The sequence below is a fragment of the Macaca fascicularis genome, chromosome 18, assembly GCF_037993035.2.
Source record: "Macaca fascicularis isolate 582-1 chromosome 18, T2T-MFA8v1.1".
NCBI classification, from domain to species: Eukaryota; Metazoa; Chordata; class Mammalia; order Primates; family Cercopithecidae; genus Macaca; species Macaca fascicularis.
Window position 1 is genome coordinate 65,539,658 of NC_088392.1, and position 27,156 is coordinate 65,566,813.

The 27,156-nt window shown below is 42.1% G+C and overlaps 1 protein-coding gene across 10 annotated transcripts in view; it reads left to right on the top strand.

Moving 5' to 3' along the window:
• The window catches only part of OSBPL1A (oxysterol binding protein like 1A), a 225,405-nt gene that overhangs the window by 173,291 nt on the left and 24,958 nt on the right, over positions 1-27,156 (top strand). For all 10 annotated transcript variants that reach the window (XM_005587007.5, XM_045378301.3, XM_045378302.3 and 7 more), the window contains one exon: positions 17,963-18,038. In XM_005587007.5, the coding sequence (XP_005587064.3) occupies positions 17,963-18,038 (76 nt within the window). The remainder of the gene's footprint in view (positions 1-17,962; positions 18,039-27,156) is intronic.

Below are 27,156 nucleotides of genomic sequence, written 5' to 3' on the forward strand. Positions count from 1 at the left end.
TTTTAGATACTTTCTATTGATTTATGTATATTAAACTTACCAAGTATTTCAAATATAACTTTGAAGGTCTTGAATCTTCATATACATTACAACTAAAGTTTTTTGTTTTTGTTTTTGTTTTTGAGACAGAGTCTCGCTCTGTCGCCTAGGCTGGAGTGCAGTGGTGCGATCTCGGCTCACTGCAAGCTCCGCCTCCCGGGTTCACGCCATTCTCCTGCCTCAACCTCCTGAGTAGCTGGGACTACAGGCGCCCGCCACCATGCCCGGCTAATTTTTTGTATTTTTAGTAGAGACGACGTTTCACCGTGTTAGCCAGGATGGTCTCAATCTCCTGACCTCATGATCCGCCTGCCTTGGCCTCCCAAAGTGCTGGGATTACAGGCGTGAGCCACCGCGCCCTGCCTACAACTAAAGTTTTAATTAATAGTACACAACTGAGAAATAATAGTATTTTTAAGACTGTGGAATAAATCTTACCACCTCTGGAGGGCAAACATTTTCTCCCTTGTTTGCGGGCATCATTTTCATTGTGATAAAATCAAATTGTATCAACTTAGGGTGAGATTCTGAGAGTTGTGTGACTAAAACCCAGTATTTGCTCTCAGATTTAAATGTTAAGAGAATGTGAAAAATCATATCGAACTTTTAGACAGTCAGGTGAACTACTAAAGATGAATGTGTTGGTTGAAATTTTTGAATTCTATCTTATTAAAATAAGGTCATATTTGTTTCAAACTATCTTATTTATTTCAAGTATTTTTAAGTCCACTTAGCAGAAGTGCCAGAGTTTTAAAGTTTTTGAATGCCGGTCATGGTGGCTCATGCCTGTAATCCCAGCTCCTTGGGAGGCTGAGGTGGGTGGATCATGAGGTCAGGAGATTGAGACCATCCTGGCCAACATGGTGAAACCCCATCCGTGCTTAAAAAAAAAAAAAATTAGCCAGGTGTGGTGGTGCATGCCTTTAGTCCCAGCTACTCAGGAGGCTGAGGCAGGAGAATCACTTGAATCCAGGAGGTGGAGGTTGCAGTGAGCCGAGATCACGCCACTGCACTCCAGCCTGGTGACAGAGCAAGACTACGTCTCAAAAAAAAAAGTTTCTGAAGCAGATTCCAGAAATGAAATAACATTTTGAAACAGAAGTATCTCAACTATAAACATTCCTCGATATTTTATTTATCCAGCTTCCTAATATCCTTAAAACCTTATAGTAGTTGAAATGTAGTCAATATTTGTAGAATGAATTGATTTTTTTTCTTTTTTCTGAGATGGAGTTTCGCTCTGTTGCCCAGGCTGAAGTGTAATGGCTCAATCTCCCGAGTAGCTGGGATTATAAGCATACGCCACCACACCCAGCCAATTTTTGTATTTTAGTAGAGACAAGGTTTCACCATGCTGGCCAGGCTGGTCTCGAACTCCTAACCTCAAGTGATCTACCTACCTCAACCTCTCAAAGTGCTAGGATTACAGGCATGAGACACTGCACCCGGCCGGAATTTTTTTTTTTTTTTTTTTTTTTTTTTTTAACTGCGTTGTTCCAAAGTTTCTTAAATCTGTACTGGGAAAAGGGAAAGCCCTTTTGCTGACTGTCTTTGCCAGTGGTTCTAGAAAGTGAAGATTTTGGACCCTTGTGGTGGGGAGTGGGGGTCCCCAAGGCTCTTTCAGGGGACAACAAAGTTACAGCAGTTTTCATTATATTACTAAAAATGTGCCTTTTTCCTATCATTCACTTAAATGTTTATAATGAAGTTTCTTTTTTTTTTTTTTTTTTTTTTTTTGAGACGGAGTCTGGCTCTGTCGCCTGGGCTGGAGTGCAGTGGCCGGATCTCAGCTCACTGCAAGCTCCGCCCCCCGGGTTTACGCCATTCTCCTGCCTCAGCCTCCCGAGTAGCTGGGACTATAGACTACTTGATATAAGAAATTGCAGACTGAATGCAGAAACAGTTATGAGAATGCAGTTATCCTTTCTTAATCCAGACATTTAAAAGATTGCAATAATGTAAAACAGTGCTACTCTTCTAAGTTATTTTTGTTTTGGAAAATACAGTCTTTTTCTATTAAAATGTTATTTAGGGCTGGGTGCGGTGGCTCACGCCTATAATCCCAGCACTTTGGGAGGCCGAGGCGGGCGGATTACCTGAGGTCAGGAGTTTGAGACCAGCATGGCCAACCTGATGAAACCCTGTCTCTACTAAAAATACAAAAAATTAGCTGGGTGTGGTGGCGAGTGCCTGTAATCCCAAGTACTTAGGAGGCTGAGGCAGGAGAATCACTTGAACCTGGGAGGTGGAGGTTGCAGGGAGCCAAGATCACGCCATTGCACTCCAGCCTGGGAGACAGAGCAAGACTGCATCTCAAAAAAAAAAAAAACCAGTTATTTAGGTTAACATATCACTTTTACTTTTATTAAATGAATTAATAATAAATTATTTTCAGCTTTTAAAAAATTTGGTAAATAACAATAGATAAAATCCACATTAAAAGAAAACTATACCAGATACGGTGGCTCATGCCTGTAATCCCAGCACTTTGAAAGGCCAAGGTGGGAGGATCACTTGAGTCCGGGAATTTGAGACTCTCCTGGGTAACATAGGGAGACCCCATTGCTACCAAAAAAGAAAGAAAACGAAGCGGAGTATGGTGGCACTTGCCCGTGGTCCCAGCTACTCGGGAGGCTGAAGCAGGAGGATTGCTTGAGCCTGGGAGGCCAAAGCTGCAAGTGAGTCGTGATCATACCACTGTATTCCAGCCTGGGTGACAAAGTAAGACCCTGTCTCAAGAAAAAAAAAAAAAAGAAAAGGAGAGAGAAATGAAAGTGAAAGAAAAACTCTTTTGGGGTCTTCAATAAGGGTTTTTTTGTTTTTTGTTTTGTTTTGTTTTGTTTTTGAGATGGAGTCTCACTCCATCACCCAGGCTGGAGTGCAGTGGCACGATTTTGGCTCACTGCTCACGATTTTGGCAACCTCCACCTCCCATATTCAAGTAATTCTCCTGCCTCAGGCTCCCAAGTAGTTGGGATTACAGGCACACACCACCACGCCCGGCTAATTTTTGTATTTTTAGTAGAGATGGGATTTCACCATCTCTAGTTGTTGGCCAGGCTGGTCTCGAACTGAGTGCTGGCATTACAGGTCTGAGCCACCGCACCTGGCCCCAGGGTCTTCAATAATTTTTAAGAGTTTAATTGATCTTAAGACCAAAAGTTTGAGAAATGCTAATCTAAACCAACAGGTTATATTACATTATAGTTTCTTTTTGTTTGTTTCATGGTTGCAGTATAATTTTTATATAGTGAAAATAACAGATCTTGCATATAAATTTGGTGAGTTTTGTCAGGTGCACAGACCCATGTAACTAACATCCCAGTCAAGATGGAACATTTCCATCACTCCAGGAAGTTCTCTCTGACTCCCTTTCAGTTAATCCCCCGCTCTCCATAGACAGCTACTGCTCTGATTTCTGCCACTATGGATTAGTCTTATCTTGAACTGCATTAGAAATGAATCACAGAGCGCATACTCCTTGAGTGTGTCTTTAGTCACTCAACACCGTGTCTTGGCTTTCATTCCTATTGTATATATCATTGCCTGTTTCTTTTTATTAGTGAATGCTATGTTAGTTTGAATATCCCACAATTCAGCTTATCTATACTCCTGTTGATGGAATTTAGGTTTTTTCCAGTTTGGAGTTATAAACAAAAAAGCTTTTATAAATGTTCTTCTAGATACCTTTCTGCGGACATGTGTTCATTCTCTTCACTATGTAGGAGTAGAATTTTTGGGTCATAGGGGAGATGTGTGTTTAGCTTTGTAAGTGTACTGTTTCCTGAATGTGTACCCTTTTGCACTGCAGTCAGAAATGCGTGAGAATTTTAGTTGCTCCACATCCTCACCAACATTTGGTGTTTTGTAGGTATGACATGATGTCTCGTTGTGTGGTTTTTTTTTTTTTTTTTTTTTTTTTTTTTGAGACGGAGTCTTGCTGTGTCGCCCGGGCTGGAGTGCAGTGGCCGGATCTCAGCTCACTGCAAGCTCTGCCTCCGGGGTTTACGCCATTCTCCTGCCTCATCCTCCCGAGTAGCTGGGACTACAGGCGCCCGCCACCTCGCCCGGCTAGTTTTTTGTATTTTTTAGTAGAGACGGGGTTTCACCGTGTTAGCCAGGATGGTCTCGATCTCCTGACCTCGTGATCCGCCCGTCTCGGCCTCCCAAAGTGCTGGGATTACAGGCTTGAGCCACCGCGCCCAGCCTTGTGGTTTTAATTTATATTTTCTTACTGATTTTGAATGCTTGTCCATGTTTTTCTTAGCCATTGTTTTCGTGACGTGTCTGGGAGTTTTGTCCATTTTAAATTTGTTTGTATGTCTTTGTATTAGTGATTTGTAGTAATTCTTTATATATTCTGGATACTAATCCTATATCAAATACACATGTTATGGGTATTTTCTCTTAGTTGGTAGCTTGCCCTTTCATTTCCTTAATCACGAACAGAAGTCTTTAATTTCTTCTTTGAACAGTGTTTAATTTTAATGAAGTCCACTTTGTAATTTTTCTATTATGTTAGTGCTCTCTGGGGGTTCTCTCTCAGTAATCGTTGCCTACCCCTAACTTTTAGCCACTGCCCTGGTGCTCTTTGGTATCACCAATGGTGTGTTCTTGAAATCAGCTTTGTCAGTGTCTTTCGAAGAGAATGACAGAAGAATGAAAGGTATTTAGAGCACATCAGAAATTTTGTGATGCAACATTTTAATTCCTCGGAGTAAACAATAGCCTTTTTTGTTGTTGATACTATGGAATAATTGTTTCTTTTTGTAAATGTGCATGGGACAATTTACTTGTTCTAGATCCCTAATTAATAGAAAATCATCTGGCATAAAGTTGATCTCAGCAATGTGTGCTAAGTACCTATATTACAGGTTCTATACCATTCACTGCAGGTTCAACAGGGCTTGGAATCTAATGGTAATAAGAGTTTAAGTAAGTACATTTGCTGCAGCAACTATGCATGTTGTCAAGAAATTGGTGATAGGTGAATAACAGTGTGTGTGGAAACTCTTAGCCTTTCAAATGGAGAGAATGTGTTGCATTCTGTGTGGTTCCTTATGCCCCAACCAGGACAAAGAAGGGGTGGAGAGATGAGTATTAAATTTCTAACAATGGAATTTGGTACTTTTCAAATGACTTGTAAGTCAGAATATATTTATCCAGTGGTAAGATTGCTAGGCTTTTCTGCTCATCGTTTGTTTTTCAACCATTGTTTAAAGAATAGACTTGTGAGCTCTATCCCAGATGAACCATGTAAAGATTTTTTTCAAACAAGATTATGCATCATTTGTGAAAATGAAGTAAGACTTTTTATTACTACAGTAATTTACTCTCGAACATAATTTTAAAATCTAATTACTTTTGTGAATTCAAATTTATTTTATAGTTTAGCTCTAATGACTTCCTAATTTGGAAGACTATTTTGCTTTGAGTGTTCAGTAAACTTCAGCAGGGCAATAGAAATTAAAGATACAAGCCGTGTCATTAAATTAGATTTAAATTGGGACTTGTAGGCAGGGCACAGTGGTTCATGCCTGTAATCCCAGCACTTTGGAAGGCTGAGGCGAGTGGATTTCTTGAGGCCAGGAGTTTGAGACCAGCCTGGGTAACATGGCAAAACCTTGTCTCTACTAAAAATACAAAACGTAGCCAGTGTTGTGACACATGCTTGTAGTGCCAGCTACTCCAGAGGCTGAGGCACGAGAATCACTTGAACCCAGGAGGCAGAGGTTACAGTGAGCCAAGATCGTGCCACTGCATTCCAGCCTGGGTGACAGAAGGAAGGATGTGGAGGAAAGGATAAGAAGTCTGATAGTTGAGAAGACAGGTGATAAGTATCTAATAACTGCAAATAGTTATACATACAAGTGCAAAACACACATACAACAATATACATGTATACATACAGACTGTCAATGTTGTAGTTACAGATGTGTTGAAATCTGTTTCTCTGTGGAATAGTTTTCTTAGATTTTTATATCATTCTTTAATCTTGAATCAGAGGTAAGAATTAAGTTGTTTTTCACTTTTCTAAATATCCAGATCAATATTCTGCTACCTAAAATTGTGATTCCTACATAATACTTAATGACAAATACTTATTTGTTAAGCACAAGTGAAAATGTTTGTTAAAGAAGTTAGTTTTGCAAATAGTCTCTTAAGTGACATAAGAGGCTGGGCATAGTGGCTCACGCCTGTAATCCCAGCACTTTGGGAGGCCAAGGCGGGCGGATCACCTGAGGTCAGGAGTTCGAGACCAGCCTGGCCAACATGACGAAACCTCGTCTCTACTGAAAATACAAAAATTAGCCAGGCATGATGGTGGGCGCCTGTAATCCCAGCAACTCAGGAGGCTGAGGCAGGAGAATCGCTTGAACCTGGAAAGTGGAGGTTGCAGTGAGCTGAGATTACACCACTGCCTCCAGCCTGGGCAACAGAGCAAGACAGAAAATGATTGTTGTGTTCTTCATACCTCATTGCTTACTTATCCGTATCATTTTTTCACTGTTTTTCTTTCTTCACCTCCATCGTAACTTGAGACATTAGGTAAAATCATTTATTTTGAAACTTTGAGCACCTGTCATATGCAAAATATTATGTTCCCTGAAGGACACAGAGGAGAATAAGACATAGTCTCTAATCTCAGAGTCTCGGAGGGGAGGAGGATTACACTCTGAGTGGTAGATATGTAAGAAACAGCAGAGGGAATGAATGAAGGTAGGGAAAATAAAGAATTGTGAAATTTAAGCTGAACATGGAACTAGCCAATTTCATTGTCCTAAATTAGAACCTTGGAGTTGCTTTTAAAATCCCATTGCTGACATCATGGGTGAGTTTGAGATCGTTCCCCAAGGCTGGGTGCAGAAGAGAAGCCTGAATGGAGGAGCATGCTTGAAGTCTTCTCCCAAAGATGGGTTAGGAGAGGACGTACCCTCGGATCTGGATGGGAATGAGTTTTAGTACCATCTAATCATGTCAATGGAATGTTTAAGGTGCAGTAAAATTAAGTTTGGGATTTATTAGTATGTTCTTTCATCATTTCAATTAAATGAAAAATGTTAATTGGACAGAGTTGTCCCAGCACTTTCACTCTGGTCATATGACATTAAAACAAAGAATATCAATGAATTATTAAATGGCAGAAAAGAAAGGGACATTTCCAAGTCAGAGTCCCTCCCGAGTTGCTTCATTATGTCTTAACCGCAGTCTTTGCTTAAAGATTCTTTGTTTAGTATTCTGCAGCCTCCTAACCAGAAGCTCTTGGAAGGGATAGTTCATTAATTTGAAAAATCTCTTCCATTTATACCTGTATCTGGTCCCAGGTGAGAGCCATTGGCTGGCATTTACCATCCAGGTATAAAGCCTTCCATCCGGGTGCGGTGGCTCACACCTGTAATCCCAGCACTTCGGGAGGCCGAGGCACGAGTACCATCTGAGGTCAGGAGTTCGAGACCAGCCTGACCAACATGGTAAAACCCCATCTCTACTAAAAGTACAAAAATTAGCCGGGTGCGGTGGCGCATGCCTGTAGTCCCAGCTACGCGGGAGGCTGAGGCAGGAGAATCACTTGAACCCTGGAGGTGGAGGTTGCAGTGAGCCGAGATCACACCACTACACTCCAGCCTGAGTGACAGGTCGAGACTGTCCGAAAACAACAAAAAAGGCTTCCTAGGGGAAGGAAGCACAAGTGGTGAAAACCATTTCATTTTCTGCTTTTCTCCAGGGCAGTAGAAACAGTGTCATTCCTGTTTCTCTGTGAAAACCTTAATATAGTTATGAAAATTGTTTAATAACCATTTTTAGATCATCTTTTGAAACTGTAACTAGTAAATTTTTCATCCAAAAAGTCATAGTAGTTTTAAATCTTTAACAGCTCAGACAGGAAGATGAAACAGTTTTCATTAATTAATTATAATTAATTATTATAATTATTATTAATAATAATTATTATTAATAATATAAATAAAATTAATAATAATATCAATCTCTACTTCACGTTGAAGGTTTTCTACCTACCAGGCACTGGGCTGAATGTTTTCTTTTTTTTTTTTTTTTTTTTTTTGAGATGGAGTCTTGCTCTGTGCCCCAGGCTGGAGTGCAGTGGCGCGATCTCGGCTCACTGCAAGCTCCGCCTCCCCGGGTTCACGCCATTCTCCTGCCTCAGCCTCCCGAGTAGCTGGGACTACAGGCGCCCGCCACCTCGCCCGGCTAATTTTCTTGTATTTTTAGTAGAGACGGGGTTTCACCGTGTTAGCCAGGATGGTCTCGATCTCCTGACCTCGTGATCCGCCCGTCTCGGCCTCCCAAAGTGCTGGGATTACAGGCTTGAGCCACCGCGCCCGGCCGAATGTTTTCTATCACTGACCAATTTCCATATTTAAAATAAAATTATATTTGACCACATAATGCACACTGGGGTGTATGTGTATTGCTGGGACAGAATTTTCATTAACAGTACCTACCCTTGCCAGATGTATTTGATTTCATTTTTTAAAATGCTGGTTATATTACCATTAAATTGAGTCTATAGACCAGAATGAATGGGACCAAAAGTTTTAAAAACACTCTCTGTAATGCATCGTTTCATGGGAACTCCACCATGGCCATATGAAACTCTAGTATTGTCATTTTCTAAGAAAAACCGAGGTTTGGAATAGGTTAGTTACATGTTCAAGTTCACGCAGTCAGAGTTCTGAAAGCCAGGAGCGACAGCTGTGGAGTTAAAGAATCCAGTTCTACTAATTCAATGTATGACCATGGACAGGTTATTTAATAAGAGTGCCTAATAAGATTACTTTGAGGATTAAATGAGGTGATGCACATTAAGTGATTAACACAGTCTAAACTGGAGCAAACTCTCACTAAATGCTAGCCATTAGTATTCATCCACTTCATCTTAGTAGAACTCTTTAAAGCTAGCCTGGGGATATTTTGATGTCACAGCGTTTGTGAAAGTGTTGCTTTTAAAAAAACGCCTGAACTTTTTCTGTCTTCCCTGAAACATACAAATCAATGATCAAGGGTCTTTTGAACAGAGATAGAAGCTGGAATGAAGCTAAATAAAAATATAAACTATTAAGATTCCTGGAATTGCGAGTAAGCGAAGTGTTGGAGAGAGAGCTCCTCTGTCTTCGGAGAAAGGGAGTAGGGCCACTTCACAGGCCCCGTTTGTGAAAGGCATAGAGGGCATGAGAATCTTAGTCACAAGTGGCCCAAAGTGAGCAAACGAGGACCCACCCCTTAAAGAGACCTAGCTATCTTTATGTAGAGATATGGACTTGAGAGAGAGAGAAATACATATCATTTAGAGAATGGGAACATCATGTTAAAAAAAAAAGAAACAGCTTTAGGGTGGGAGAAGCCTTCACCAAGATAGAAAACACAGAATCTATGTTTTAAAAAAGAGACATACTTGTTTGTAAAAGTTTTTTGTTAACCTGCAGATGGTACTATGTGCAATCTAGGTGACAAAAGATTAATAGCTATCACATACAAAAAAAATTCATAACAACAACAAAATCCAGCAGTATAGATGATATAAATAGGCAGTTGACCATCTTTGAATTCAGGTGGTCATTAAGCATATGAAAAATGTTCTGACCCACTAATAGTCGAGAAAAAGCAAAGTAAAATAACAAGGGAGCATCACTACTGCAATCAGACCCAAAACCTAAAAGGACAAGAACACCTGTTTACACCAAATCTTGCTGGTGGGAAGAAGAGAGTGCTCATAGACTGCTGGTGAGATACGAAATTGTTAAAAGCTTCTCCGAAAGCAGTCTGGCCGCATCTATGGATGTGTGAAATAGAGATATTCCTTGGCCCAGCAATTTTAACCCCAGTGCTCTGCCCCATTAAAATGAAGGCATCAGATTTAAATAAGAATGCATCATATATTGAAATATTTTTGTTGCATTATTGTAGCAAAAGAATGAAATGGTAAATGCTTTTCATGGAGAATGACAAAATGTATTTTGATACATAGTATTCTTATGCCATATTATACATTCCTTAAAATAACTAGTATACCATTTGACGTCAACAAATTTGCACATAGTATTGGAAAGCAGACCATAAAGAAGTGTATATAATTAGTACCCTAATTTGGAATATTAAGGGCAGCATACCCCTTTGTGTGTGCACACATGTACGCTCTACATGTGGCCCTTTGGGAACTTGTGGAAAAGCACAGAAAAATAGATGCCAGCTTCTTAACGTGGATTATAGGGTGGTAGAGTGGTGGTGGAGATGGAGGAGTGAGGGGGCAAGCAAAAAGAACAAACAGGGAAAGACGACATTAAAAATCCGTGTGTGCTATATGCTACCACATACATATACACGTGCCTGACGGTATTAGAAAGATATACCTGTGTCTGTTGATTTGAAGGGGAGTGTCCTTGATATTTCATGAAAAAGCAATGTGATCTATAGGGTAATATTTCTTTTTTTCTTTTTTTTTTCTTTTTTTTTTTTTTTGAGATGGAGTCTCGCTCTGTCGCCCAGGCTGGAGTGCAGTGGCCGGATCTCTGCTCACTGCAAGCTCCGCCTCCCGGGTTCACGCCATTCTCCTGCCTCAGCCTCCCAAGTAGCTGGGACTACAGGCGCCCGCCACCTCCCCCGGCTAGTTTTTTGTATTTTTTAGTAGAGACGGGGTTTCACCGTGTCAGCCAGGATGGTCTCTATCTCCTGACTTCGTGATCCACCCGTCTCGGCCTCCCAAAGTGCTGGGATTATAGGCTTGAGCCACCACGCCCGGCCTAGGGTAATATTTCAATTTAAAAAATGCACATACCTGTATACCCTTGTTTGTATGAAGAGGGGGTGTGGAAAGGAGCACTTGTGCTATTACTGTTGGTGTTGGAGGGTGCAGGAGAAGAGGTCTAGCTTGTCCTTTATCTGTAGGTCGTTTTCTTTGTTATATAATAATATATTTTGGCCAAGCACAGTGGCTCACGCCTGTAATCCCAGCACTTTGGGAGGCCATGGAGGGTGGATCACCTGAGGTCAGGAATTCGAGATCAGCCTGGCTAACATGGGGAAACCCATCTCTACTAAAAATACAAAATTAGCCGGACATGGTGGTGCATGCCTGTAATTCCAGTTACTCAGATGACTGAAGCAGGAGAATCGCTTGAACCCGGGAGGTGGAGGTTGCAGTGAGCTGAGATCGCACCATTACACACCAGCCTGGGCAAAAAGAGCGAAACTCTGTCTCCAAAAAAAGTACTTATTTTTCAATTTGAAAAATAACCATATACTCCATCCCTCTCTAATTTACTTGTATTTACTACCATTTGGTATATGCCCGAGAAGATTGTTTTAATTGTATGTGTTGTTTTGGTTTTGACATAGAACTTGAATTCCTAAAAATTTAAGGTCAAGATTACCAAACGTTGTGAATTAAGAAATTTACCTTTTTTTCTGGAATACTTGTTAATAATGAATTGTTTTGTTCATTGGGAAAATACTGAATGATAGCTGTTCGTTTATGTTTCACATGTAGATTATGATAATAACATATATAGCCTTCCCTGGTAGGTGGATTTGGTTTAGCAAATCATACCGTAAACAGAATCACACAGCCAGTGTTATACTTGGGATAAGTTATCTGTAATGCAGGTGGTGAATGAAATGTCTATAATACACAAAGAGCGCCTACGTGTGAGAAGATAATTTAGTGGACAGATGATGTCACCACTGACAATGAGTGTTTTTATCTTAGTATGTTTGTGCTTTATAAAAATAACAAATAATTTAAAAAATTCTTTAAAACTGGCGTGTAGGTAAGAAGTTGAACCTTCATTTCCAAGAAGCTTTAATTGTCCTAGGCATTTTTCTTAGTGCAGATCTAGCTGCCAGAAGAAGGTGAATTGTACAGCTGTGTAGCTTCGACTTGCAAGATTTGCCCCAGGTTACACAGCTGGGTGGTAGCAAGAGTGTGCGCTGTAACTCTGGTTTCCATTCCACGGTTCTTTTATATCCTCCATGAAAGGGATGACACCTCCCCAACCTCCTGCCAAGTATAAGGATATCTCAGTAAAAATATGCATGCACATACCCAAGACCCAGAAGAGCTCGTGTGTGTCTCATGAAATATCAGGAGGCAAACCTGCAAAGCATGAAACACCTGGCAGCCAATTCCAGGTGAAGCTTAATTTTGCCTACCTTTGTGTTATCATCTTTTTCTTCTTTTCAGAGGGCCTCTGTGAGCAAACAGTGTTGAGTGTTTAACCTAGCAATCCACAGAGCAGAGGCAGGAGGTAGGCTCAGTGTCCAGCGGATAGATAAGGGAGATCTGTGCAGTTAGGTAAATTTGTGAGGCTCAGCTTCCAAATAATATATAATTTCTTTGTTCTTTTTTTTTTTTTTTTTTTAAATGTAGTCTTGCTCTGTTGTCCAGGTTGGAGTGCAGTAGCACAGCCTCAGCTCACTGCAACCTCTGCCTCCTGGGTTCAAGTGATTCTCCTGCCTCAGCCTCCCAAGTAGCTGGGATTACAGGCATGTGCCACCATGCCTGGCTAATTTTTGTATTTTTAGTAGAGACGGGGTTTCGCCATGTTGGCCAGGATGGTCTCGAACTACTGACCTCAAGTGATCCGTCTGCCTCAGCCTCCCAAAGTGCTGGGATTACAGGCATGAGCGACCATACCTGGCCCAAATAACATGTCATTTCTGCCATCCAAATAACGTTTAAAGATTTTGGAGATCGTTATCTCCTGACGTTGCACAACTTTTCGGGACAAGGGGATTCAAGCACAGCATTTGTTAGTCAACACTTCTTAAATGAATTTGGTTCTTTGGGGTCTGTCTACAATGCTGTGTAGCAGGGAAATAATGATGTGCCAGCAAGCGGAGCTGTTTGCATCACATAGATGAAACCACTGTGAGACTCTTCCTTGAAAAACCAGTTATTGTGCTGTTGTCTAGATAGTCGTAATGTCATCTGTATGGTTGAAAATAGAACCAGGACATATCACTGCCAGTCCCTGGTACAGGGTGTGTTCTCTCTGCGTGAAGAGAAAAAGGAAGCATAGAATGCTGGATAATGACCCTCAGATAAACTCCACGGAGAGAGAATCACTGAACTGTGCTTTCAGCCTGAAAATGCTGGTCGCTGCTCTCATCTGTTCTTATTTCTGCCTGGAGTAACACTGCCATCCAACATCATTTGGGAATTCTCTCTTCTTTTTTTCCTGGCAGAGGGAGTGAAAGTTTTAAATATGGAAACACATCCTTTGCAACACAATTTTTTTTTTTTTTAACTGAAGCTCCTACCTAATTTTTTTTTTAAACTTCTCTACTCCCTCTGCTTCTTCAAATAACACTGCAGAAGATTTAGCATTTTCTTGATGATTAGACTGTGGACTGTTTTTTGTCTGTTCTTGACTTTAGACTTGTAAAATTGGGCAGATTTTTGTTCCCCACCCTATTCTTGAAACAATACAACCATTTTGTTTTCAGAAGTAATCACAGAGATCCATTCTGTTCAGTACAGTTGCCACTAGCCACACGTGGCTTTTGGGCCCTTGAAATCTGGCTAGTATGACTGAGAAACTGATTTTTTTACTTTTTTTTTGAGACAGAGTCTTGCTCTGTCGCCCAGGCTGGAGTGCAGTGGCGTAATCTCAGCTCACTGCAACCTCCGCTTCCCAGGTTCAAGTGATTCTCCTGCCTCAGCCTCCCGAGTAGCTGGGATTACAGGCACCTGCCACTGCACCTGGCTAATTTTTATATTTTTTATTAGAGACAAGATTTCCCCATCTTGGCCAGGCTGGTCTCGAACTCCAGACCTTGTGATCTACCTGCCTCAGCCTCCCAAAGTGCTGGGATTACAGGCATGAGCCATGGCACGCGACCTGATTTTTTACTTAATTTTAATTAACATAAGTTGAATTGTAAAATGAAGCAGAAACTGTTCTTCCATTAAAAACAACTTTGTTAAGACTAGATTTCATGTTAACTGTTTAGTAGCTTAATTGAGATGTGCTCTAAAAGTGTAGGATACACACTGGATTTCAAAGACAATATGGAAAAAAGTATAAAGTATCATTTTTGGTATGTATTATATGTTGAAATGCTCGTATTTTGGGTATCCTGGGTTAAATAAAATAAATTACTAAAATTAGCTTTGACTTTTTAAAATGTAGCTACTACAGAATTTGAGATTATACACGAAGCTCTCATTGTATTTCTCGGGCTGGAGATCTTGGCCCTGGCGCTGCTGACGTTGTGGCTGGGTAATTCTTTGTTGTGGAGCCTGTCTTGTTCCTGGCATGATGTTTAGCAGCATCCTTGGTCGAGCTGGGGTGCCTTTCTGTGCCCTGACTGGTGGAATCCTCCAGCCTCTGTCTGAAACCCTTCCTTATGAGGCCTCTCTCATCTCCTATTTTTAGAATTAATTGTGAGGCAGGTCTTTATATTAGCCACCCTAATGTAAGCATTCACCTGCAGTAATTAACAGTCCTTCTCTCTTGAGTGGCACAGAATAAACCAAATTCTTTACAAAAGAGATAATGTCTAATAGGTTGTATACATTCCAAAGCTTCTTCCACAAATACTTAAACTCCCACTTGGTGCTAGCCATTGTCCTAGGCAGCAGGGCTACAGCAGTAGACAGAACATGAGTTCTCATGGAGTCTACATACTGTTCGGGGGTAGGAGGTCATCAACAGATCAGCAAGAGTGTACCTTATGTCACGTCAGTCAGTGCTTTGGAGGAGGAAGATGAAGCAGGCTGAAGTGCATAGCAGCTGGGGGAGCTGGGGCATGCATGTCATTATTCCTGCCATCCCAGGCCCTCTCTCCAATACTCCAAGACCCCTCTCGCGCCCACTGTTCCCCACACCCCCAGCTTTTGTTTCTGTAGCTTCGCGCGTCCCTCAGCACTGCTTGAAGAGATGTTTTCCAGACACCTTTGCCTCGCCTCAGATCAGTCCTCCCACGTGGAAGTGTCCCGGTTTGTTTTAAAAGTGGCACCTGGGCTGGGTGCGGTGGCTCACACCTGTAATACCAGCACTGTGGGAGGCTGAGGTGGGTGGATCACCGGATGTAAGGAGTTTGAGACCAGCCTGGCCAACATGGTGAAACCCCATCTCTACTAAAGATACAAAAATTAGCCAGGCGTGGTGGCGGGTGCCTGTAGTCCCAGCTACTTGGGAGGCTGAGGCAGAAGAATTGCTTGAACCCGGGAGGTGGAGGTTGCAGGGAGCCGAAATCACACCACTGCACTCCAGCCTGGGCAACAGAGCATGACTGTGTCTCAAAACAAAAACAAAAACAAAAACAAAACAGAAACAACAGTGACACGTGAGCCTGAATCCCAGCTCAAATTGCCTTCGGGGATGCTCTGGCTACTGCCCCACTGTGGCAGTCTGAGATTGCACCTGTCTTCCTGGCAGCCCCGTCATGCTGTGGACTTAGCCTGTGGTCAACAACTGAGAGGTCATTTACTAAGCCATGGCGTGTGTGCTGCATAGGTGTCTCGTGGGCGGGTGTTTCTCTTGCTGCTTCCCATCAGTTTATTGCAAAAGTGTGGTCTCAGTGAGGCAAGGCGCTTGGCTCTGCATGTCCTACAGAAGAAAATAACATGGGCTGTGACGGCTGTTTACTTTTCAAAACCCCTTTCCCTCTGCTTTCTGGTTATGTTCAGAATAGGTAATGAATGTTGCAGATAATCCGACCTCCTTATAAATGAGTAAGGATTACATTCTCATAAAATCACAGAAAGTTTTGTGCATAAAAATGAGTATAGGATATTCCCAGGTGGGACTCTTGGCTGGCAGTCCTCTGACAATTTCTAAACCGAGAATAATTACAAAGCTCGAATGTCTCTCATCTTCTGCCTTCAAGATATTTGTTGTTCTTGTCTTTCTGCTATTCTTGCCTTTAGTTAGAATGGTAGCACACATCTATACATTTAATGTCAGCGTTTGTCGGGGGTGAATAACAGCCCTCATTCCCTCTTCACAAGCTGCTTTCAAGCTCATAACTCTCTAGGTGTGCTACACTTTAGGTTGATTTTTCCAAGACACTAGAAGGAAAATTTGGCTGGGCGTGGTGGCTCATGCCTATAATCCCAGCACTTGGGGTGGCTGAAGCGGGTGGATCACCTGAGGTCAGGAGTTCAAGACCAACCTGGCCAACATGGTGAAACCCCATCTCTACTAAAAATACAAAAAATTAGCCAGGTGTGGTGGCACACGCCTGCAGTCCCAGCTACTCAGGAGGCTGAGGCAGGAGAATCGTTTGAACGTGGGAGGCAGAGGTTGCAGTGAGCTGAGATCACATCACTGTACTCCAGCCTAAGCAACAAGAGAGAAACTCCATCTCAAAAAAAAGAAGAAAAAAAAAATAGATGGAAAATTTAGTTTATATACATCTCTAAAACTATATTATACATGCAAAGGATAGATAATGGCAGGGATTCTTATTCCTGGTAGCCATTGTTCATGTCACAGAGATTGATGGTCTTGGATAGTGGGGAATGTGATTTAAATACCATCTGTGGCCACTTATCCAGCAGATTGGTTAGATGGCAGATCTGCCAAATGAGCAGTGCGTGTTCCTAAAACAGAAAAAGAAACTAGAAGAATTCCACCATGGATTATTGACTTAAAAATGTAAATTATATTAACTTCTATAATCTAAATTAATTAGTTTAATTTAGAGGTTCTTTAGAAGCTAATTTTAAAAATATTTAATATTTTAGCTATATGGATGTATTTCAGAAGGCAACTGGAAAACTTTTTATTATTGTATTATTTTTTATTTTTTGAGACAGAATCTCGCTCTGTCGCCCAGGCTGGAATGCAGTGGCACGATCTCGGCTCACTGCAACCTCCGCCTCCCAGGTTCAAGCGATTCTCCTGCCTCAGCCTCCTGAGTAGCTGGGATTACAGGCGTGCACCACCACGCGCGGCTGATTTTTGTATTTTTGGTGGAGATGGGTTTCACCATGTTGCCCAGACTGGTCTTAGCTCCTGAGCTCAAGTGATCAGCCCACCTTGGCCTCCCAAAGTGCTGGGATTATAGGTGTGAACCACCACGCCTGGCCGGCAACTGGAAAACTTTCATAACAGTGTTATGGAAAGCTGGCCTGGGCACCTCTTGCACACCCCTCATTCCTGATGGTGCTGCCATTCTGATCTGTGGAAATGGACTGACTCCCTGCCCACCAGGCCTGGCTCTGATATGCTGCTTATCCAAGCTACAGACTTTCAGCCCCAGGCAGCCGTCATCCCTTGGCTGCTTTCAAACACCTACGGAGGCTTTGAAGATGCTGTTTCTGTAGAGGTTAATTTGTTTTCCAGTATACCCAGAATTGCTAAATCAGATTTTGTTCAGTGTTAGTCTCCTTGGGGAAGTACTGATGTATGTTACAGGGCCTAAATACTTTTTACTTTTTAAAAAATACTTTGGCTTTTACTTTTTAAAAATACTTGGCTTTTATAAAAGTTTTCTATTTTCCATTTCATTTCTTAAAACCCTGTATCTCAGCTTTGTGATAGCATTTTGTTTACCTCATTTAGCAGCTAGAGAATGATAATGTATTAAGTATCAGAACATGGTAGGTGTGCCATGAATCCAACAACAGGGTCAGATGTGCATTAACGTGAAAGGATAGTGGATCTCTGAGATGGTCCAAACAGCTGGACCCCAAGGACTGGGAGGACTGAGTTCAGATCAGAGCAATGCTGAAGACAGAGGGCCAGTTGATTTGCTGCAGAACCTTTCAGAGGCCAGAGTAGGTAGTGGTGAACAGGTGCCACCCTAGATTAGCCCTGTTTAACCCTGTCTGTGATGACACACATTTTTAAAGTGTCTCTCTGTGTCTGCAGCTCTCATGTGAATGACAGTCGTTTTTCCCTCCTAATGACAATGGCATTAGAATGAACTTTATGTTTTTCTTTTCTTTTTTCAGAACAAGTTTGCCTTCTCCTATGTTTTCCAGAAATGACTTCAGCATCTGGAGCATCCTCAGAAAATGTATTGGAATGGTAAGTTAACGGTTTTGTCATATGATATTAAGCAGATATGTTTAATCGTATATTCTTTAGAAAGGAATCTGAAAGTTTGCATTAAAGTGGTGCATGACAATGTTTATGGAAACGTACGAGAATCATAAATTGTGAAAAGTCATAGGTGAATTTTTTCTGACGAGAATTTGAGCTGCTCTAATGGCTTTAATGTGCGTTTTTGATGTAAAAAAAAAAAATGCCGTGTTTCTGTCATCACAGCACATTTATATTGCCCCATAGACTTACCTAGAAACTCTCAGAAAGAACAGACAACTCCACGGTGGAGAACAGGATTTCACTTACACTTCTGTGCACAGAGCAAGTTTTTGTATTTGGAATTTGTGAGTGTTGTGTATTAAGTATTTGGAATACGTCTCTGCTTAGTTATCTGTGCAGGTGGATGTGATTTGGGGGGAGGTAGGGAGATGGCAGCATTTCCTTTTATAGAAATCCTTGGATTCCTTTGTAGTTCGTAGTCAACACCGCCACCCTGATGTCAGTCAGGCTAGGAATCAGGGTAAAGTTCTCTTAACTCTTCCTAGTGTGATATTGGACCTCCGAACATGTAAGTCGTGTGGCACAAAAGAATCTGCCTGGACATTACCTTTTAACATTTTGCAATTGAATGTGTATCCTGGGAGCACTCCAGAACTTTCCCTGTGCTGGGAAGTACAGTCACCTTGTGCACACTTCATTCTGCGGCTTGAAATCCTGTCCACTGCAGAGGTGCTCACTTTGGCATTTTTCTTTTTCATTTTCTTTCTTTTTCTCTTTTCATTTCATTTCTTTTTTTTTAATTTTTTTTGAGACAGGGACTTATTATATTATCCAGACTGGAGTGAAGTAATACCATCATGGCTCACTGCAGCCTCAACCTCCCCGGCTCAACTGATCCACCCACCTCAGCCTCCTGAGTAGCGGGGCCACAGGCGTATCCTGCCACATCCAGCTAATTTTTTGTATTTTTAGTAGAGAGGGAGTTTTGCTATGTTTCCTAGGGTGGTCTGGAACTCCTGGGCTCAAGCAGTCCTCTCACCTCAGCCTCCCAAAGTGTTGGGATTACAGACCTGAACCACCATGCCTGGCCTCTGGCATTTTTCCAATGTCTCTCTTCTCTAAGTGGATAATGAAATCTGAAACTTCCTAAATGTGATTTCCAAGGAACAAATTTCATAAACATTAATTTTAAACAAATATTTGACTCCTGCATGGAGAGTAATTCATCTAAATTTCGGAGCCTGATAATGTAGGATCTAATCCCCACTCTGTTATGTTGGATTGTACCTGATATGCTCTGACAGATACTCTGTTTCTCTAGAATATGGTTTTACTTTTATGTTTAGGCACAGAACTTCTTGTACAAGTAAATGCTTATGCTGAATCATAAATAAAATACAACAAATAAACGTAGAGCTGTTTGGGTTGAAAGGTTCCATAGAATGTTCTGAATCATATCTCTAGAATTTATTGATTCAAGGCATAGAGAGAGAGCTTCAGGGGAAGTCGTGTTTTTGGAAACTTCTTTCTGCTGAGGTTCGTAGGAGACGAATGTTCTGGAAGAACATTTTTATTAATGTGGCTGGAAAGGAAATCACCTAGCTTTTGGAAATACTGTTCTTTGAGCACTGTCTGCTATAGGGCCTTCTCTCTCAGCAGCAGACACAATCAAGGTATAAGCACTAAGCGACAGTAAAGATGAAAAATGAAGAGTCTTGAGAGAGAAATACAAATATTACTCCCCCCCCCTTTTTTTTTTTTGAGTTGGAGTCTCACTTTATCACCCAGGCTGGAATGCAGTGGTGCAATCTCTGCTCACTGCAGCCTCTGCCTCCTGAGTTCAAGTGATTCTCCTGCCTCAGCCTCCCAAGTAGCTGGAATTATAGGTATCCACCACCACAAGCAGCTACTTTTTCTAATTTTAATAGAGACAGGACGGGGTTTCACCATGTTGGCCAGGCTGGTCTTGAACTCCTGACGTCAGGTGATCCACCTACCTCAGCCTCCCAAAGTGCTGGGATTACGGGCGTGAGCTACTGCGCCTGGCCTGGAACATATTTTTAAAGTAAATTTTGATATCAACAGTCCCCAATATCTGCCTGTTTCCATCTCCCAAAAGAAAAATAGGTCCAAACTTAGAGAATAGTAGTATCCATAGGTCTTAATACGCTTAAAGTGAAGGCATTTTTAAAAATCCCCTATTGTATATTTCTGATTCTTTTTATTTTTGGAGACAGAGTCTCGCTCTCTGGTCCAGGGTGGGGTGCAGTGGTGTGATCTCAGCTTACTGCAACCTCTGCCTCCTGGGTTCAAGTGATTCTCCTGCCTCAGCCTCCCCAGTAGCTGGGACTACAGGTACGCGCCACCATGCCTGGCTAATTTTTTGTACTTTTAGTGGAGACGGGGTTTCACCATGTTGGCCAGACTGGTCTTGAACTCGTGACCTCAGTTGATCCACCCACCCTGGCTTCCAAAAGTGCTGGGATTCCAGGTGTGAGCCACCGTGCCCGGCCTGCATGTTTCTGATTCTGTCACATTAATCCAAATACTTCACTTCGTGTCCTTTTTGTGAGGGTGAAACTGAGTTCTAGAAGCCATGTGCATACCTTCAGCTATCATCTCTCTTCCCTTACCTCCATTTACCCAGCTTCTTATTTTGTTAATAAGTCTTAAGAGTGGGAGAGGAAATTTGATACTGAGCCGTAGCTCTTCCTGCTCTCTTGTCGTGAGGAGCGTGCCAGGACAGAGTGCAGGGTGTGAGCATCCTGCGGGTGAAAGTCCCACAATTCCACGCTCATCTAGGGTCCCCATCCCATCTTTCTCCACAACAATTAATGCCCCGGATTTGTATGCTGTGATGATATCATTTTATGATGTAATGCTATTATTATTCAAAATATGTGGCTTTTCTAAATTCACAGTACATATGCTTATCTGCCAGATATGGTCTAAGTCTCACTTTGTCTTAGGAAGGAAAGAAAGAGTTTCTTCTCCAGGCGTTTGTCATCTTGGCCCCCAGTGTCCGCAGCCCCATCCCCAGCCGGGCTCACTCTGCCCCATCTCCTCCACTCCCACGCACCTGCACGTTGTACTTTACCTTTTTCCAAATAGCATGTAGCCACTTTGATTTCCAGTACTGATGATATCCTTCTTTTCTTCTCCTAGTCTGTTTTGGGCAGGATTATGTTATCAAAATGTCGGATTATACAATGTGAAATGAATACTTTACATAACTGGAATTCAACCCTAAATCTCTTTGTGGTTGAAGCTTTTACCAAACAAACAGATCTCTGGCTCCTGAGAACTAATCCTGACACTGCTTAGTCATTTGAAGCCTTTGCTTATTTCTTTCTGCTTGTTGCCCCTTTGTCACAGGACTCTTTAATCCCAAAGCCTCGTGTCCTGTGTGTACCCTGTTTCCATCCTCCTCTTCCCCTCCACCCCTTTGCTCCAGCAGCTTTCTCAGCAGGGCTCAGCCAGAGGTTAGGTCGTGGCTGTTCATGCTCAGTGACTTAGGCAGCCAGCCCCAGGACCTCAGCACAAAATTTGAGGAAGTACTTGAGCTCAAGGCCATGCACGCACTGACCTTGTGTGTGTTCAAATGTCTTGTAGTAATAGAATAGTCCTGGATTATTGCAAAAGGTGACAAAGGTCTGGTATATCATGGATACCGACTATTGAAAGTGAAAGGAAAGTGTTGTATCATTCTTTTAAAGGTAGCTAGTGGAGTCCATATACCATCGAGTTTTGATTGCCACTGTCATTCTGTTAAGTACATGAGCAAGCTGTTCTTTAGTCATTGAAAAGCTTATACTTCCACGTCTCCTTGAACTTGTATTTCCATTTTATCCTTCCTATAGGATAACTCAATTAATTTCGTGTCCTTTTTGTGAGGGTGAAACTGAGTTCCAGAAGCCATGTGCATACCTTCAGCTGTCATCTCTCTTCCAGTACCTCCATTTACCCAGTTAACTCAAGTTTTTTAATCTGTGAGGGTCTTTTATCGGTTACTTTATCATACTTCATTATTACAGAAATATGTATAAAAATTAAAATTTAAAAAGCTATATATTCTATAAGGCTTTAGTACTAAAGGTTTCTTTGCATTGTTATAAATGTTAGTATTTGAATGATTACAATTGTAAACATTATAAAATTTATGAAAATATTAGCAAAAGGTAAAATGTTATGAGTGAAAAGAATTTTTTTCAATTGGGTTTAGATATCTGAGATGAATATCACTTGCTGCTAGAATGAGACAAGATTTTCAGTAACAATTATGTTCTTGTTTTTGAATAGATGCAAGGACTGAGAGCTTTGCTCATATTAATAGACAGATGGGAGCAGGAGTTTTTTTGGGTTTTTAAAAAAATATCCAGTAATGTCATTCAGTTCTTTGACCCCCTTTTCAACTATGTGCCAAAAGTCAGATTATATTACACAATTTTTTGTGTGTGATTTATAAGCTAACAACTCAATTAGGACTCCCTTCAGTGTTACTAAAAACACAACTTTGGAAAACTCTAACTTGCACAAGGTTTTGTTACCTTTCATTAGTCATTGGCTTCTTGGCCTCTGGGAAATACACCAGACAAGCTTCTCCCAAGCTCTCCGATCTCAATTCATTGAACTGTTTTTATCACTCAGTTGTGCCTTGCAGTACTGAGAAAGGGTTGAGAAAATTGGAATATTTTTCACTGAAGTAAACCTTTGCCAATACATTTTTGATAAAATGCTTTTATCTCACCATGAATCTTAAGATGTTTCCCACAGACTGAAGATTTCGCTCATTCATTCTGGTACAGAATGTCTGCCACACAGCCGTGGGGCCAGACCTCACGCCCAGACGTATCACCAGGTCAGAGTAACTGTCAGAAGGGATGTGATGTTATTTCTGGATTCGGATAAACATGTGATACCATATATGCCGCCATGACAACAGTGTTATTCTTGCATTCCAACTCTAAGATAGATGCGGAGCTAGATAAGATTTGGAACTTTGCCAAATCTGCTGTGTTATAAATACCAGCTAGAGAGACAGGAGATAGAAACAGCAAGATAGTTAAACAAAATTTGGTATCTCTACCCCCACACTCTACAGTGGTCTAAAATCAGAATGTTTCAACCTGGGGAGAAGTGACTTGAAGACCCTATTTCTAGTGTCGTGTCTTTCCCTTAACTGAAACAGGCAGTTAAGGAGCCCTAATGTAAGTTAATGGTTCTTGAGTAAAAGAGGCTTTGCTGATAACAGTACTGTTTGTAACCTTCCCTGTCTGGTCCCCTGGAGCTTTTCTCATTTCCAGGTATAAATACTATGCTGTGATTCAGGATGGTAGGATATTAAGTTCTTTTTTTTTTTTTTTTAAGTGGCAGAGGGCGACTGTGAATGGGGAGATGAGCAAAGAGGAACAGCACAGACCCTCCAGTGCAGGTGCCCTTTGAGACTTGCCAGTTTCTAGGAAAAAATGCATGTGGAAGTAGATTCCCTTAAAGCCACGAATGCCGAGTGATCCAGTGCAAGCTTGCGGCCCGTGCTTCCATCGTCCCTCCACACACCTGTCTAGGTGTTGTCCAGCCTTTAGTGAAGTCGCCTAGCAGGAGGGCTCACGCCACCTCCCAACTCTGAAGCTGTTCAGCTGCTAAGCAGGAAGAATAGGAAAGGAATATCATTATGCTCATTAGCATTTTCCTTAGAGCTTTTCTTATCTTCTCCTCCCTGTTTTCCCACTGGTTGCACTGAGGTTCCCACACTGTGGTTCAGTTCACCCATGATGAGCACACCCCCTTTTCCCGCTCGGTGGCTCCTTCCTTTCTGCCTGTGTGTCTTTCACTCTGGCCCCTGTTGTACCCCCCGACTGGCCTGTGAGGACTGAGGACAGAAGGCCTGAGGGCGGCAGGCTTTTTTTCAAACTGCCCATCCAGAGTGGCCGCAGGCAGCTATCCCGGGATGCCTTACAGTAACTCCTCTGCGTGTGATCAGTGGTATTCAGATGGCAAGAACGTCATGCAGTGATAAACTGATGGATGAGATGCTAGGCATCGTGTGGAGGGGAGGGAACTGAGCAGCATGAGATGGGGAAAGAAAGAGATTTGGCCCTCCAAGGCTCTCAACTGTAAGCACGATGAATTTTTTCGTCCTCGGTAGCTGTGGGAGGTAGAGGTGTCATAGAGGAAACATCCAGTGCCATCTCCATCCTGCAGGAGGCACGGCTCTATGCAGGGGACAGCCAACTGCCTCCAGCCCCCGGCTGTCAGCGGAGAGAGCTCTGGGGACCCACCAGGGTTTGGGTCATACACGCGGGGGAGCACCCTGCCCAGAAGCTGCTGTCTAGGCAACAGAGCAGACACACCTAGCCTAATACCTGAGGGGAATTTTCTCTCTATAACCCAAGTCTTTAGTAGTTACACTTCGGTCCTGTTACAGTGGTAGACTTTACATTTATACAGTATTTCCAATTTCAGTTGATCTCAAACGTGGCCTTGCTCTCAGGTTTCTCTAGTGCTCGAGTGAAAACGCAGCCTTCTCTCCTTCTTCTCAGTTTGTCAGCCCATGAGCAACTGCAATTAGGAGTTTCTGCAGTTTCATCATTGGTTGCTCTTAATTTGCATGGTGATATTTAAACTTTGCCTTTAGCTAGAATTGCTTGGCATAAATGTTTAACTTTTCCAGCTGCCTGAAGCTCTCAATGATAGAAGTTTCTAGGCAATGTTTCTTCCTGAAGCTTGATCTTCATCATGTGAATTGTTTTTCTTATTATTGGAATATATAGACATACTAGTTGTATACAATATCTAGAGAATGCAACACCACACTTCGTTGGATTGGAAGTGAAAATGATGTATCAGTGAATTTTCAAGAGGTCTAAGAGGGAAGGAAATAAAATATACTTGGTGTCAGTGAGCTTTTCACTGCCTTTCTAGGGAACTGTAGGTTTTAGCAATTGAAATAATTGTAAGAGTATTTAAAAATAATTACAGATGACGGAGGCAATACAATTGCAAGTAAGTTGCTGTATTTTAAAATAGCATGTTACACTCTTCCGAGGTCCAGGTTGTTTTTATGGCAGTCCGGGTTCTGCCTCTCATTCCCTCTCTGTTATTTCACCCAGCCATGTGTCTTTCCTTTTTCTTGAGTGCATTCATTCTGAGTTACTAAAAGAAATGGAAAGCTGTTTAAATTATTATAGATTACAACATTTTATTAAAAGAGCCTTTTAGAATTTTAGCAGCTTTTCAAATGATTAAAAAATAAATCTACTTGTTGAATTGATGATAAACCCACATCCTTTGTGCCTTGGTCTCCAGAGTTCACACCACCCTCTTTGTCACTGGCTTCCAACCCCTGGAAAGCCCAGGTGACTGGTGTTGAACAGCCGGTGGCCGTGGACACCTGCCTGCCCCATCCTGCTGTGCTGTGTTTTCCCGTGGAGCTGGATGTGGGGAGATGGCAGTGCACGCAGCATTGCTTTAGAGTTGAAAGATTACATCCCTAGGCCAGTATTCCTGAGAAAACAAAGCAAAATCCCTTTGAGGGAAGCACTCCTGTCTTATAAATACTAAAATGTCATCCCCGGTCCATCTGTTCCTTCCTCAATGAGTGTATGATAGTCCTTAGAGTGTTTTTCAGGAAAAACAAATTCAAAATCAGACTTATAGGTAAAGCTCTTCCTTTCTTTAACGAATAAACTTTTAAAATTTCTTTATGATCAATCCCACCCTGCTGTTGTGTACAATAAAGGGAAATGGAGAAAACAGGAAGAGAGCTGAGCCAGAAATGGCATAGTCTGTGTCACCTACTGGCTGTCACTGGTTGCCACTGCAGTGAACCCCTGCCATCCTGGTGTTTGGATCCCTCCTGGCCCAGGCTTCAGAAAGGGCAGCACCCTGTCCCTCACTCCCTCACCTGTTAAGCTCAGGTCCCTATGCCATGCTGCTGTCTGTGTAGCTTCTCTGCAGCTCAGCTGCCCCTGGGTCAGGGCAGAGTATCCCAGCCATTGAGGCATACCTGCTTTCCTGCAACCTTGGAGGACTTGGAGATCTTGTCTGCATTATTAATAACAGTGATGATAGCTAGCATTTATTGCTCACTTAACAGATGCCTGGCACTATTCTAAGTGCTTTATATTAATGAATTCATCTCATCTTTACAAGCCTGGTGAGGTATGTAATGAAATTGTCCCCACTATGGGGAGAGGTTAGGGACTTGCAGGCTGCCAGGCAAGCAGTAGGTAGTACAACTAGGATTTGAACGCAGGAAGTTTGATCTCAGAGCTCATTTTTTCCCCCTTGGTTTTATAATTAAGGCAAAACATACATAAAAGGCACCACCTTCACCATTTTTAAGTATATAGTTCAGTGGCACCAGTACCCTCGCATTGCTGTGCTACCATCACCGCCGTCCGTCCACAGAACTCTCTTCAGCTTGCAAAACTGAAACTGTCCCCTCGAAACACCAACTTCCCCACTCCGCCTCCCCCCGCCCAGTAACCACCATTCTACTGTCTGTTCAGAGCCCTTTCTTATTTATTTGTTTATCTTTAGCAGCCTTACCCAAGAAGTAGGAGCCTGTTCTTTTAATTTCCTGTCTCTGGAACTTAGGAGTGGACTAATCTGAAGTTTCCATTGCATTACTTCTACACCAATTTTTCCTTGTCCATTTCATGACTAGCATCAGTGCAAGTGTGTGTATTATAAGGTGGACCAGCTGCTGCGGTATGAGGCTGTTAGCTTCCCTGGCTTTTCCTTTTGCCTGTCTGAAATTGGTTTTTTGTTTCTGTTTCTTTGTTTTGTTTTGTTTTTTGAGATGGAGTCTTGTTCTGTTGCCCAGGCTGGAATGCAGTGGCATAGTCTCGGCTCACTGCAACCTCTGCCTCCCGGGTTCAAGCAATCCTCCTGCCTCAGCCTCCCTCATAGCTGGGATTACAGGCACACACCACCATGCCCAGCTAATTTTTGTATTTTTAGTAGAGACGGGGTTTCACCACGTTGGCCAGGCTGCTTCGAACTCCTGACCTCATGATCTACCTACCTCGTCTTCCCAAAATGCTGGGATTACAGGCCTGAGCCACCGCGCCTGGCCTATTGTTAGGTTTTAAAATAA